At 36.6% G+C, this 16,267-nt stretch overlaps 1 protein-coding gene across 1 annotated transcript in view; it reads left to right on the top strand.

Moving 5' to 3' along the window:
* KCNU1 (potassium calcium-activated channel subfamily U member 1) overlaps window positions 1–16,267 on the top strand; it is a gene marked incomplete at both ends in the record, with an annotated part of 145,251 nt that overhangs the window by 113,617 nt on the left and 15,367 nt on the right. The window contains 2 exons of the mRNA XM_084232597.1: window positions 192–325; window positions 2,246–2,372. Of these exons, the coding sequence (XP_084088723.1) occupies window positions 192–325; window positions 2,246–2,372 (261 nt within the window). The remainder of the gene's footprint in view (window positions 1–191; window positions 326–2,245; window positions 2,373–16,267) is intronic.

Below are 16,267 nucleotides of genomic sequence, written 5' to 3'. Positions count from 1 at the left end.
TTAGATGAACAAAACAAAACACAAACCTACTATCCAAACCACTTGATGCTACCACCATAAAGATAATAGGAAATGGCCTTCAGGTCTTCCAAACTTCTATTACACAGAAAGACAAATGATATTCCAATAAGTACTTGTGTATTTGCTTGGTTAAAATGCCATCACTTAATGTTTTTCTCTTCTCTCCCCAGCCAAGAGTAACCTTTGGGCAATTGTTCTGCGGCTCATTGGATGATTTTGGAATCTTGTGCATTGGCCTATACCGCATGATGGATAAAGAGGAGGCAAATCCAGAACACAAAAGGGAAGTATGCTGCTCTGGAAGGTGCTGACCCCTACACAAGCATAAGAGCCAAAACTACTTACTTCAATGTGAAATAAAAGTCCAGAGCTCAAAATTCATGGTTTCAAAGAAGGGTATGGAAGTAGATCATGATGCAGGAATAGGGAGAATGGGTTTAACAACATGAATGAATATTGATGATTAGAATCCAATTAATATCAGCCATAGAAGGAGAATGGCAACTTTCTCCCCAGAAAAATTGAAATATGGACCCCTCCTCTATATATGTGTATCTTTGTAGAGCTAAAAATGTCACTGTCCATATGGAAAAACTTAATTGTTTTCTGCTGAACTCATTTGCAAAACATTTATTGAGTGCCTTGTTCCTATGAGTGATATGAGTGAAAGAAATTTATCTGGATGTTGGAACTATAATCACAGGGTAACTGTAAACAGGTAAGATGATGGTGGCACTATTGTTTGAAAGAGAAAGTGTCTCAAGTGACGTGGGCCTCAGTGAATGTGGAAGCCTGGAGATGAGGTGGATGAATCAAGAGGAGGGTTGATATGGCTGGAGAGCATTATCTCAGATGGTGCAGGAGAAGTCATGTTCTGAAGCAGCATTGAGAAGCATGATTTTCTCTCATCCCCCCCCCTCTCTTTCTCTCTCTGAACATCATCACTTTCCACCAATAAAACACTGAAAAACCTGAAGCATATGGCAATTGGGAGAATGTACAGCCCATACTTGAGAGAACCTCAGGGGAGGAAATGAGCTTTCTCTTTTAGAGGGAGTATGTGATTATAGTAGATCTTGCTTAGAAAATTGTAGAGCATACAGGAGACTCAGTGGAAAGATAAAAGCGGGTCTTCTTCTCAGGGAAAGAAGACCAATGGTGTATTAAGGTAGGTGTTTAGGAAAGAAGAGGTGATAATTTGGGGCAACAATGAAGAAATACAAGATAAAAATCATGAAAGATTATCCTGCCTCAGTATTATCACATGATCACTGGCATAGTAATTAATTAAACTCACATTTATTGGGGATTTGCTATGTGCCTGATACTGTGCTAAGACGTCCTTCTCCCCACAGTCTTTCCATACAGGTCCAAGCTCTGGCTGATCCTTAAGATCCTTAAGACTAACATTCACTATTTACTTACCAGCCAATGTTTCCAATAGAATTCTAATTTCTTTTTCTTTATTAGCCACACTACTTTTTGTGTGAAATTTGGTGGCATAAGCATTAGGGCATCCTAAGCCAAGATGGAAATAATGGGAATGCAAGTAATCTGGTTTGATACAGTTGACTAAGTGCTTAGCGTGGTACCAACCAAACTCACTAGTGCAGTGGTTATTAAAAATCAGAGACACCTGAGATCAAATAGACCATTAGAGGGCCTCCCCTGATGGTGTAGGCGGTTGAGCACAGTGCTGTGAAGCTGTCCTCACAGCGTCTGCAGTGCCAGTTCGATCCCAGCCAGCCAGCAAGCATCCCACATGGGGCGACAGACCTCTCCTGTCGCACCCGCTGCTCCCCTCAGCAGTGTATTTCATCAGTCTGCCTGTTCTGTTCCCTGTTCTGTCTCTGGTGAATCCTCTCACCCCCCTGAGCATCTGGCCTGTACCCCAGTTCTTGTCTAAATAAATAAATAAATCTTTTTAAAAAAATAAGGCCATTAGAGACCATTCAGTACAAACCATATCCTACCCTCCCATTAAAATGAGAAAAGCAAGTTTAGAGAAGATGCTGTGGCGGAGGCCAAAGATGGTAGGTTTCAGAGACAGGATGAAAATCAGTCCCTAGTTCCTTGCCTAGGACCTCTCCTATTGACAATCAGAAACCAATGAATTAAGCAAAACAAACAAAAACATCTCTTTTGCCCCTTAATTTGGTCATTGCCTGTGGCCCCTCTGTCACACTTGCAGAAACTCAGAACTCATCTCTGGATTTTCTTACAGGTTTGTGATTACTCGACCGGACAATGAATTTAAGCTGCTGTCCTCAGATCTGGTGTTTTGTGCTATACCTTTCAACACTTCTTGTTACAAAAAGGAGTCTACCCCATCTCAAAATACCTATGAATCAGTAATTATAGTTCCACAGACAGACACACTTGACATAAATCCTCTAGCAACTGATCCAACTGAGACGACAATACAATCATTGAAATTAGAGTCTTCTTCAGAGCCTGGAACTTCCCAGGGTGCCACCAAGCAAGACCAATTGGTTCAGAACGTTAAACTATCTCAGACAGAAATATATGAAAATAATAAAGAAAGGGAAAAGAAAAACATGAAGGAAACCACAGAGACAGCCCCCACATATTCAAACTAGACCTGTTGGGCGTCTCACATGCTGCTATCTTGCTCCTTGTAAGGCATTTCCAGAGATGGTGACTTCAAATTAGAAAACTAAAAATTGAAGCCTGGCATTTCCATTCCCATTGCTTAGTGGTTGATCAGCAAACCACACTGTTTGGGACGAGACAAAAGTCTGATCTAGCCCCACTGGATTTGATGTGTTGAATAAAGAAATATATGGTAAGTACCCTTTGTCAGGCAAGTTCATTTCTCGGTGTCCCTTGAACACAAAACACCTTTGTTCGAGCTGCATTAAAGAAGTCCTTCCCTACTTGCTCTCGTTCCTCTAGTCAGAGAGTGAAGATAATCAAGATAAAAGTGGAAAGGACGTGGACACAGGAAATTGGAAACAAGTTCAGATATCTAGAACCTCACATTATTTATCCTCAAACAGGCAAATGGTAAACTTATTTCTTCTTTTCTTTGATCATACTTTTTCTTTCTTCATTTCTTTCTACAGAAGATAAGAAAGAGTAGGTGGGGAGATGCTGGGTTTGAACAGGAACCCAATTTCTGTAAAACTAAGGTTGATGCCTGGTAAATACCTGGCACAGGAAGGATTATTAGAGTATGCTGGGATGAGGAGCCTGGGTGATGACTCTGACATTGAAATATATAACCTTCTAGATTCTCTAATTCAACCACATCATCACATAAAAATATAAAGCATTTCCCCAAATTTCCAAAGGTACTAGCCTATTGCTTTATAAAACTTATCTCCAATTAAGTCATTTCACCTTGGCATTAGTTTAACACAATAAAAGTTCAGCACACAGGAAGTATTTACTCACAGTCAATGTTCTTATAATGATGAACTTTGTGAGCAAATCCTTCTTGTGTTAAAGATAGAACATAAGTAGAAGGAAAGAGGAAAGAAAATAAACTTTCTCATAAACGATTTCACACAATATGGCATTTTTACCATCTGTGTTGATTTTATATTATTACTACCAATTTACAAGGGAAAAACTTTGTCACCTATAAGGTTCAAAGATACAAGAAAGGATGCCCAGTTAATTTGAATTTCAGACTAAGAACAGGTACATTTTTAGTATGACTGCATCCAAATTACTACACTTAGCTAGTAAGTGATCAACATTTAAAACTGGTTTATTTGATTCCAACACTTAGAGACATTATGCCTCCAGGCACACAAAGGAAATAAAACAAAAAGAGAAAATATTTTCATAAATATTATGTCTTTATCAATAAAATGTTTAAGCTTTGATTGTAAAGAAATCAATTCTGTGGGAAAAAAGCAACAAAGGAAAGTTGTCAGAGATCAAAGAAATATTATTTTTTTAACTTACCTAAATTTTCTTCACCTGCCTTATCCTTTTTCTCCAACACTTTCCCATACATGGAAAAATATATTTTCCCTGCAATCTAAATATGTAGGTGGCATGATAGGTACACCAAAGCTTTAAATGGCTTACTCTGAATCGCAAATCCCAATTTTGAATGTAAAGTATGTGGTGGCCCCAGCATTAACCACTCCATTCCAGCTATAAATGACAACAGAGCAAGTGCCTCTGAGTGGGGTACTGCCGCAGGGGAGGAGGCAGGTGAATGGCCTGGGAATAATCACCAGAAAATGCCCCCTGAAATACAGTATCATTCCTTGTCGCTCCTCCCCACTCCCCAGACCATTTGATATACATAGCCAGCTTACTAGAAACCAAATATTCCTGAGAAACTAAGTATAGATTAGCCATGTGGATATTAAAAATTCACAGACGTATTGCTGAAAAAGCTGTTTAGCACCTCAATATTAGTTTCTGGAATAAAAGCTTATTCCAAAAATGACCTCATTTCCATCATAATATTTTAGGGAAACAGGACAACAGATATATGGCTAAAGAAAATTTTGAGGTATATGCAACTCTAGTCAATGTATGAGAATTCATATTGCCAATCTTTTTTTTAAATAATAGATTTTATTTTTATATTCCCCATACAATTGCAACCCCCCCATTTTGACCCCAATCCCTCCCCTCTCACCCCCCACCCCCCAAAAAGTGTCTCTGGTTCATAGTTTTTTGTTGATTTTGATTTTCACTTTCTTATAGTTATTCATTTTCCTGGTCCCTTATTTAAGTTTTCTAGATTCCTGCTATGAGTGAGACCATCCAGTATTTTTCTTTTTCTTTCTGGCTTATTTCGCTGAGCATGACCCTTCCAGCGCCATCCATGTTGCTGCAAATCGCATGTGTTTATCTTTTTTGAATGCTGAGTAATATTCCATGGTATATATGTACCACACCTTCTTGATCCAGTCATCTATTTTTGGTCATTTGGGCTGTTTCCAAAGCTTAGCTATTGTAAACAGTGCTGCTATAAACATAGGGGTGCAGGTGTTCTTTGGAATTGATGTTTCTGTGTCCTTTGGGTAAATACCTAGGAGTGGAATTGCTGGATCATATGGAAGCTCTATGTTTAGTAGGTCCAGAAATTTACACACAGCTCTCCATAGTGGTTGGACGAGTTTGCACTCCCACCAGCAGTGCAGGAGAGTTCCTTTTTCTCTACATCCTCACCAACATTTGTCGTTGCTAGTTTTTTTTTAATATGTGCCATTCTCACTGGTGTAAGATGGTATCTCATGGTAGTTTTGATTTGCATTTCCCTGATTACAAGTGATGTTGAACATTTTTTTCATATGCCTGTTGGCCATTTGCATTTCCTCTTCAGAGAAGTTTCTTTTTAGCTCTTCTGCCCATTTTTTGACTGGATTATTTTCTTTGTTTTTGTTGAGTCTCATCAGCTCTTTGTAGATTTTTGTGATCAGTCCTTTATCATTAGTGTTGTGTGCATTTTTTTCTCCCAGTTGGTGGGGTTTCTCTTTGTTTTTGTTATTGTCTCTTTTGCTGTAGAATGAAGCTTGACCACTACCTCACACCATACACAAAAATCAACTCAAAATGGATTAAAGAACTAGACATAAGACCTGAAACCATAAATACATAGAAGGAAATATAGGCGAAACACTACGTGATATTCACATCAAAGACATCTTTACAGACACATCACCCAAAGCTGTGATAGTGAAGGCAAAGATAAACAGCTGGGACTACATCAAATTAAAGAGCTTCTGCATATTGCCAATCTTGACAGATAAAATGGACGGAGTACCCCTACTCTCATAGGCCAAGAATTCCATAATTCCATAACTCCAAAGAATCCTTTACTTATAGATGTCAACATTTTAATACATGTAACCAAACTACATCCTTTGGCAGTATGGTGGGTATTGGGTATTTAATTCATAGCAATCATTCTGTCATTTATTATAGGAAAATGGATATGAAGTCAAGAGAAAACATGCAAGAAACGATATTTTATAAAAAAGATGTGTGCAAGTAGATTAGGATTTTTCCTTAGTTTTTGAGCCTTTTGAAAACTGAGTGAAAGCTATAGCCTTCCTCACCTGAAAAATTAATATATACATATTTTTCACAAAATTCATCATAAACATGGGAGGGAGGTCATTGATCACCATATACTCTATCCATCAGTCTTCCAAATCCCTGAAATAACCCTTTATAACTAGTGGAGTGGTCATCAGAAAGAATATAGGGCAAGGAAGTCAGGAGACCTGAATACTTGTTTTTAATATCTCATTACATATTTGTGGGTTTGAGCAAGTTCTTAAAATCTTTCTCAACTAATCCCCCACCTACTTTGTAAAAGCAGTTCAACTAGAAGATTTTGAATATGACTTCCACCTTCACCGAGCATGTATTTATTCACTACCTACTTTGTATCAGGCACTGTGCTAGATGCTGAGGTATGAGCAATTAACAAGACAAAATTGCTTTCCATACAGAGTATACACTCTATTTGGAGGAGGTAGGGAAAAAATAGAACACATAAATGAAAAAGATAATTACAGACTGTGTCAAATTCTGTGAAGGAAATAAACATGTTGACATAATAAAGAATGTGCTGGTCAGGGGCCCTTGAAGAGCAGAAAGGATCCTATGGGGAAAGATTTAGGAAGGGAACTTGGCATGTTCAAGAGAAAAATAAGCCTGTGTGGACAGCGTGGAGCCAGCAAGTTAGAGGAAGAGTTTCGTGAAATGACACTAGAGTAATAGAAAGAACCTGATTAAGAAATATTCTATAAAACATGAGAAATAAATTTGATTTTATTCTAAGTGCAATGAGAAACTCTTACAATTTTAAATAATAGAATGATGTGTTGTAATTTACATTTTAAAAGACTACTCTGGTACTTATGGTTTCAGCAGTATAACTAATTGTATTCAAATGGATTTTATTCCTGCTACAAACATTCAGAAATTCTAGGTAAATTATAATTTTAAATATATATGTACATATATATATATATATACACATACATATATATGTATGGAGAGAGAGAGGGAGAGTGAGAGACAGAGTGAAGTTTTTTAAATAAATTGGAACTTCTAATGAAAAGCAAAATGGAGGTCATTGTCCAGAGGAGGAGGGAGGGGGGACACTCATGTAGAACTGTTTAGTCAGTGGCTGGAATTATAACACCTTGTGGAACCAGGGGATGTCGATGAGAACTGAGACCCAATTTAACCATCACCTGGGAAGGGCCAGCCCATCTGTGTCAGAAGCAATAAACAGACTCCTCTTATAGCCCAAGAAGGAACAAGAAAATTTATCTTTGCTTAGGGATCTGGATGTAAAAAACACCAATCATGAGAATTTAAAGCCCCAAGCTCATATCATGTGCAGATGGAATATCCAAATTTATACCCTATGTGTCAGGAATTTAAAACTGAGAATGTAATGGGGAAAAAGTCTGATTCCATACCAGTAACACCCTTGAGGTAACTGGTAGAAATTAATAATACTTTACAGCAACAAATTTTACAACTTGGGGCAAACACCCACTGGGGGAGGGTGAGAGGATAGGGGAAAAAATTCATAACTTTTAAAAAGCTGACCATAAGCCTTAGTAGAAATTTATAAATGAAATGCGGACATTATTTTCATAAGGTAGAGTCATCAGACAAATCAAATAAGATGGTTATCATGACCCTAGTCTTTGAATACTAGAACAATCTGAAAAAAGACAAAAAAAAATTTAGCTATTTTTAAAATGATGGAAAATGTTAAAGAAAAACTGATTGGAAGTTATAATAAGATAAGAGAATACAAGATACTGTGAAAAGATGAGTAGGCAGTTGAAAAATCAAAATTTCCAGAAACAGTTGAGTAAATTAAAAAAACAACACATGCATTAAGCAATAAATTAGCTAATGCTAATTCTGAAGAATTTACTTAAAATATAAAAGTGGAGAGCTAAACAATTAGAAAATATGAAAGATTAAGAGATCTGGAAGAATGAACAGTTCAATCTACAAATAACTCGATGTCCAGGTGAGGAGATAATAAAGATGCAGAAATAAGTTTTAAAATGTTTAGAACTGATAAAATATGAGAGGTGAGTGAGTCATGAACAGGAAACTTCAATAAATCTTGAAGTAAATCCACATGCAACCATATTCATACATAGAAAAGTAGATTTCCTACAAAGAGATTATCACTGAGGAATGGAGAAAAAAAATGAAACATCAAAATGCTGAAAAGAACACCACAGAATATGCAAACTTTCTACTGTACTATTTGTACTGTACAAACTTGTACTGTGCTATTTAAACTACCATTCAAAAGGGAAAGGCAAAAATAGAAGTAGTTTTAGATGAGAAAGACTGAGATCATTATGCTTAGAGAACTTTATTGAAGAAACTAGTAAAGGATATACTTCTTCTGTAAGAAGATAATGAACCCCAAACAATGAAGAAATGTATATGAAGGAATGATTAGAAAACAATTGGAAATTACTAAGGTAAATATAAATAGATATCAGTTGTAATAACTGTAATAATTGTAATAACTATAGTAATAATATTAGGTGGGTTAAGAATAATTTGGAAGTAACATATTAGAAATAATAAGGGACAAGAAAGAGATATGATTAAAATTATTGTAAGAGTATAGTATTGTTCAGGAGGAGCACAGAGATGATTATTAACTTTAGTATTTGTTAAATCTATTAGCATGTGGAATTTGGGGGAGAATAAACCCAAAAGAAAATATGAAAAATACATTGAGAGAAAACAATATTAGACAAATGGAATTAAAAAATGTTGACTCAATTTTTGGGAAGGCAATATTTTTTATAAAAGCAAACTTACAGAATATAAGAATATATTCTATTTATAGTATATATGTTTCTATGTAGAGAAAAAATATATATGAAGGGTAGTAATAAATGTAAATACATACGATATTTAACAATTATAAATGGATCAATCATGTAAAAGAGGTAAAAGGTAAAAAAGGTAAAAAGGTAAAAAAAATAAGGTAAAAGAGATATTTTCAGATTAGCTTTTATGTTATATGTTGTTTATACCACAAAATATATGTTGTTTATACCACAAAATAAAATGATTCAGAGAATATGAAACTGACAGAAAATAAAGAGGAATACTAGGAAAATATGGACCAAAAGATGCGGTACTACTAGTGTCAGACAAGTACATCTTAAAGCAAAAAGTCATTTTCATTCCATAATACTAACCTTCAACTAGCAAACAATTTAACAATTTTAAACTTTATGCACATAACTGGGACTTAAAGGTATAAAACTGAAACTGACAAAATTACAAAAAGTATTGAGAAATCCACAAAGAGATAAATTTTAACACAACTTTTTTAGAAAATAACAAAATAAACAAGAATAAATAGTATTGACATCAAATAATATGCATTACATAGTGGCTTGATTTGATCTAAGGGAGAGTATATGTAGAATATCTAGTAGTAGTGACTCTACTTATAATATTTATATATATATATATGTATACTCTCACTCTAATAAGTAGCTAATGGACATGCTTTTCACACATGCTTTATTTTTTAATTTCTCATGAAATCACCAACAAAGCCACTCTCTATGAATCAAAGATATGCTATAAAACTGGAGAGCTGTGTGGAGATTTCTTGAAGTACTAAACATAGAGCTTCCACATGATCCAGCAATTCCACTCCTAGGTATTTACCCAAATGAAACAGAAACAGTAATTCCAAAGGGCACCTGCATGCCTATGTTTATAGCAGCACTGTTTACAATAGCTAAGCTATGGAAACAACCCAAATGCCCAAAAATAGATGTCTGGATCAAGAAGATGTGGTACATATACACAACAGAATATTACTCAGCAATCAAAAAAGATAAACACATGCAGTTTGCAGCAACATGTATGGAGCTAGAAGGGATCATGCACAGCAAAATAAGTCAGATAGAAAAAGAAAAATACCGGATGGTCTTACTCATAGCAGGAATTTAGAAAACCTGAATAAGGGACCAGGAAAAAGACTAATTGTGATAAAGTAAATCAAAATCAACAAGCAATTATAAACCAGAGACACACTGGGGAGGGGAGAGAGCGGTGGGAAAGGAAGGACTAGAGTCAAAATAAGGGGGGAGATGCAATTGTATGGGGAATATAACCAAAATGAAAATGAATACATTGTGCAAAGATAAAAAAAGATGTAAGAATTATATAAAATTAAATATTTTAAATAAAAACAAAACAAAGCAAAACAAAAAAATCTCCCACAAGAAAAAAAAAAAAAAAGGAAACTCTTCATTGGATTTGGCAATGATTTGCTGGATATGGCACCCAAATTACAAAAAGAAAAGGAAATAACAGGGCAAAGGAATCAAACAGCCAAGTAAAAAGGCAGTCAATGAAATGGAATGGGAGTAAATATTTGCAAACCAGATAAGGGACTAATACCGACAGCATTTAAAGAACTTCTACAATTGAACAACAAAAACATCCAAACAACCAAATTAAAAAATGATCAAAGAACTTGAATAGACATTCCTCGTGTGTTTGTGTGTGTGTGTGTGTGTGTGTGGTGTAGACACACACATATACTAAAGATGGCCAGTGAGCATAAGAAAAGATGTTCAGTATCACTAATTATCGGGGAAATGCAAATCAAACACACAATGAGATACCACTGCACACCCATCAGGATGACAACTACCAAAAAAGATGTGTTGGTGGGGATGTGGAGGAACTGGGATCCTTATGCACTGTTTGTGAGACTGTTAAATGGTGTAGCTAATATGGAGAAAAATAAGGAGTTTGCTTAAAAAAATTAAAAATCACCATATAATCCAGTCATCCTACTTCTGGGTATATATCCAAAAGAACTGAAAACAGGATCACCAACAGCTCTTTGTACACCAAAGTTCATTGTGGCATAATTCATAAGAGGCAAGGAGTAGAAGCAACCTAAAATCTATCAGTGGGTGAATTGGTAAAGAAAACAGTCATTTACAAATAATGAAGTATTAATTTAACCTTAACAAAGAAGGAAATCCATCATATGCTATGACACAGGCAAACCTTGAGGAAGTTATACTAAGGGAAGTCATTCAGTCACAAAAAAGACAAACACTGGAGATTCGACTTAAGTAAGGTATCTACCATGGAACTCTTAGAAACTAAAAGTGAAACGATGATACTTACGAATGGGGAAGAGAGGAAAAGGGAGTGTTCAAGTGATATAGTTTAGTTTTCCAAGATAAAGTTCTAGAAAGCTTTATACAAAATGTGCATATAGTTTTCACTACTATAGAGAATACTTAAATATTTTTTAAGATTTATTTTATTTATGCAAGAGCTGGGGTACAGGCCAGAAGCGCGGGAGGGTGAGAGGATTCACCAGAGACAGAGCGGGGAGCAGAACAGGCACAAGGACCAAAAGCACTGCTGAGGTGAGCAGCAGGCAAGACAGGAGAGGTCTGCTACGCCATGTGGGTATCTCCCTGGCCGGCCAGGGATTCAACCCATGCTGCAGAGGCTGCAGACAGCTTCACAGCATTGCACTCAACCCGCTGTGCCACCGGGGAGGCCCTGTACAGAATACTTTAAAAAGGTTAAGATAATACATTTCATGTTTTTGACCACCATAAAAATATGCAGTATATACATGTAATCAGTAGGAACAAGTGAATTTATAACCTTATATGTATATGTGAAAATAGATGAAAATTAAAAATTGATGAGGCAATTGCTTAACTTAGTAAATTAAAGAAATAACATAAAGAAATAACATAAATCTAAAGAGATTTCACATCATCCTTCATTTTTCCCTATGTTCTATCTGGAAGAAAAAAACAGAACACAAATTCAGAGGCTATTTTACTCAATAGCTAATTATTTGTTTCAAGAAATAGCAAAAATTCTTTCTACCAAATGGATTTTCATGTACCCCAAAGAAATGTTGGAGTAACATTTGAACAGAATTGAAAAGTAGGGCAGCTTGGTTAAAATAAAGAAGTTGGACTCCCACCAACAGTGTAGGAGAGTTCCGTTTTCTCCCCAACTTCGCCAACATTGGTTGTTGCTAGTTTTTTTAATATGTGCCATTCTCACTGGTGTAAGATGGTATCTCATGGTAGTTTTGATTTGCATTTTCCTGATTACAAGTGATGTTGAACATTTTTTCATTTGCCTGTTGGCCATTTGCATTTCCTCTTCAGAGAAGTTTCTTTTTAGCTCTTCTGCCCAATTTTTGACTGGATTATTTTCTTTGTTTTTGTTGAGTCTCATCAGCTCTTTGTAGATTTTTGTGATCAGTCCTTTATCATTAGTGTTGTGTGCATTTTTTTCTCCCAGTTGGTGGGGTTTCTCTTTGTTTTTGTTATTGTCTCTTTTGGTGGGAGTGCAAACTGGTCCAACCACTATGGAGAGCTATGTGGAGATTTCTTGACCTACTAAACATAGAGCTTCCATATGATCCAGCAATTCCACTACTAGGTATTTACCCAAAGGACACAGAAACATCAATTCCAAAGAGCACCTGCACCCCTATGTTTATAGCAGCACTGTTTACAATAGCTAAGCTTTGGAAACAACCCAAATGCCCCAAAATGGACGATTGGATCAAGAAGATGTGGCACATATACACCATGGAATATTACTCAACATTCAAAAAAGATAAACACATGTAATTTGCAGCAACATGGATGGCGCTGGAAGGGATCATGCTCAGCGAAATCAGCCAGAGAGAAAAAGAAAAATACCGGATGGTCTCACTCATAGCAGGAATCTAGAAAACTTAAATAAGGGACCAGGAAAAAGAATAACTATAAGAAAGTAAAAATCAAAATCCACAAACAACTATGAACCAGAGACACTTTATGGGGGGTGGGAGGCGGGGAGGGGAGGAATTGGGGTCAAAATAAGGGGGTCACAATTATATGAGGAATATAAAAATAAAATTTATAATAAAAAAATAAAGAAGTTGGAGAGGAGAAGTTGGAGAAATCTCTTAAGATCTATTCTTCAAAATATGGTCCCCAAACCAGCAACATCTACCTTACCTAAAACTGAGCTTCATCCCACACAATCAGTCTGTATTATAATAAGATCCATAAGTGATCCACACATTAGAGTTTGAGAAGCTGGGTTTTCAAGAAAAAAATACATTTATCATATTTATACATATGTATGCAATTGTATTATGTACCTGTAATATATATTACATGTCCACATATACACATGCATATATGTATACACATATATACATAGCTATGCAAACACACATGTGTACATATACACGCACAGTCACAGTGTTTTCTGGGAAAATTAAAAGATGTAAAGATTTGATTTTATTGACACTACCTTCTTTAATATTTAGTCATGTAGCATGTAACTTCTATTTAAGACTTACAGTATATTTCAAACATCTCTAACTATAAATTAACTATAAAATCCTTAAGCTGAGTGCCTTCATACTCTAAGTTAAGGGAGGGTGGAGTTCAGTGAAGTTGGTGCATATTTGCCCGGAGCAATTATAACCTACAGTGCTTTCAGACCAAAGGTAAAAGAGCCCAACCTTTGAGATGCTTCTTCAGTTTCTGGATTTGCATGCTTACTGAGTCTGGGGAGTAAGAAAGAGGGGAGGCAGAGAAAGGAAAGAGGGCTGTGGGGATGAAGGCAGAGAGGGAAGACGGGCCCTAACACTAATTAGGTTTGAAGGGATGCAGGAGGAGTCCAGCCTCTGCTGCTGAGAAGAAAGGAACCTGGCAGACTAAACTAACTGTGAGTCCCCTGGGGATGGCACAAGGTAAACCCGATCATCTCTGTCATTTACAATCATCGTCAGGCAGGCTGCTCTGTAATTTTACTGGGGAGCCAATTAACAGATCCCTGAAGCTAGGAGGGAACTGTCCCAGCTTTCCTCCTGTTTTTGAAAAAGAAAAATAAGACATTTAAAAAAAAAGATTTATTTGTTGATGCATACAAGAGCTGGGGTACAGGCCAGAGATGCGGGGGGGGGGGGGAGAGGATTCACCAGAGACAGAGTGGGGAGCAGGACAGGCAGACTGACTGGAATTCACTGCTGAGGAGAGCAGCGGGCAAGTCAGGAGAGATCTGCCTCGCCATGTGGGTTGCTCCCTGGCTGGCCTGGGATCAAACTCATGCTGCAGAAGCTGTGGATTGCTTCATAGTGTGGTGCTTAACCCCTTGCACCAGCAGGGAGGCCCCAAAATATGGCAGTTTTCGTGCTGCTGTCTTCTGACTGCTGCATCTTGTAGGCAGGGAAAGGAGAGAAACTCCGCCCAAGGCTGCACAGGTCAGATAAGCTTAATTAAAGTCAGCCTTTTTCCCCAGCAACCTAAATGAACCTCCACATTGCCTCATCTGTCTTCTTTTTTTCTTTCTGGAGCTATGGAATGCTGACCATCTTTCACTCTTTCTTGCCATCAAGAACATATCTTTGTAGAATTTCATATTGCAAGAAAGAGGAGAAAGCCAGCTAATGCATGAGAAGAAGGCAGTCAATAAGGGCCTCTATTTTCTTAAATGTACTTCTGAGCTCCCCATCTTACCCCCATTACTGTGCCCTACTGCCTTCCTATCCCAGTCAGACTGTTTAACTACTTGTCTACATTCACTGCTTTATGTCCACATTTCTAACTCACCACTTCAGCTGCCCCAGTCTGTCTATAACCTTCATTATCATACTAATTCTTTCTATGATCACTAATTACATTAAGTCACTCAATATAACAGAGTGTTAGCACCAGCCTGACTTAAAGCCTGAACAGGATTCAGCACAGAGGGTCTTCTCCCTCATCCTAAAATATTGCATTCCTTTTGATTTTCTGACCATGATTCTCTGTCACCTTCAGCTCTCCTGTAATACACCACAGGTTACTCCAAGTGTGATTATGGGCCCTCTCCTTTTCTGACTCTCAGGGATCACTGAGTAAGCCACATAAATATGGAAAACTGGAGAGCGTAACCCTGAAATGAAAAGGACAGCAGCTACTTACCACTAGTCATTATTTCCATGCAAGAATGTGAGCCCAGTTCTGCCATGTTTTATTTTTAAGAGAAACAGAGAAGTCTGACTTTTATATAAAAATGTGCTTTTTAATATTTATTTATAGCTATAGTAGAATAGCTACAACAGACCAAGTCTCACTCCAAGGAAAAAAATTAAAACTGGATAAAAAGTGCTCTAAGTATCTGTTTGAAACAAACATGGAGTAATAGAGTCAGTAAAAACTTGAAAGACTGAGATCCAAGAAAAAAGAAAAATATTATAATTTATGCACTGCTATGTTCATAGCAGCATTACCCACATAGCCAAGTCATGGAACCGACCTGAGTGCCCAAGGATGTGTGACTAGACAGAGAGCTGGTGGAATACATACTCGATGAAATACTACTCCACTATTTAAAAGATGAAATAGTGCCTTTTGGGATGAAATGGATAGATCTCGAGGTGATTATGATAAGCAAAATCAGTCAGAAATTGAAAGATGGATAATGGATGGTTTCATTTATCTGTGGAATATAAATAACAGAAACGTATACTGGCAAAAAAAAAAAAAAAAAACAATTCTTAGCCTCATGGAAAATTTTCTGGTTACCAGAGGGCACAGAAGTTGGTGGGAGGAGGTGATAAGGGAAGAAAAGGGATAGGACATTGGCAATGAAGGTTTGGTGGAGGGTGAATGAAGCATGTGCACATATGGAGGTGCAAAAATGTACCCCAAAGTCATATAGATATGTAAATGATAGACAAATTTTTTAAAAATTAATTTTAAAAAATGAAAAGTGAGAGTGAAAGTTAAAAAAAAGGAAAAAATTGAGGTGAACTCAACTTTCTCTACTGTTTTTCCCTCAAGGCATCTGTCAATTAAGTGGTACTAACCACGAGATCAAGTCCAATCGTAAGGCTAAGAACTTTCACCAGTCTCATAGGACTGGAAGAAATATTTTAAAAAGTCAGTTAACCCCAATCAAAACTAAGACAAAATAAAAAAAGAAAATTCTTTGTTTTCATTCCTACAAAAATTATATTAAGAAAAATGATCAATATTAGGATTTGAAAAAAGAAAAGTCTTTGTAGATCTTACATATTAAAGAGATATGAGCAATGCTATACAATAAATTCAGCAATCTAGATGTATTGTTATGTATTAGTGCAGGATCCTCAGACCAACTGTTTTCCTGCCCCTTCTCAAAGGGTGGAGGGATTTATTTTCTCTTTCCTCAGGGCAAGTGTCCTTTTGCCTGTCAA

Source organism: Talpa europaea (assembly GCF_964194135.1).
Source record: "Talpa europaea genome assembly, chromosome: 4".
NCBI classification, from domain to species: Eukaryota; Metazoa; Chordata; class Mammalia; order Eulipotyphla; family Talpidae; genus Talpa; species Talpa europaea.
Note: the sequence above shows the minus strand (reverse complement) of the source record. Positions and strands in the feature narration are given on the sequence as shown.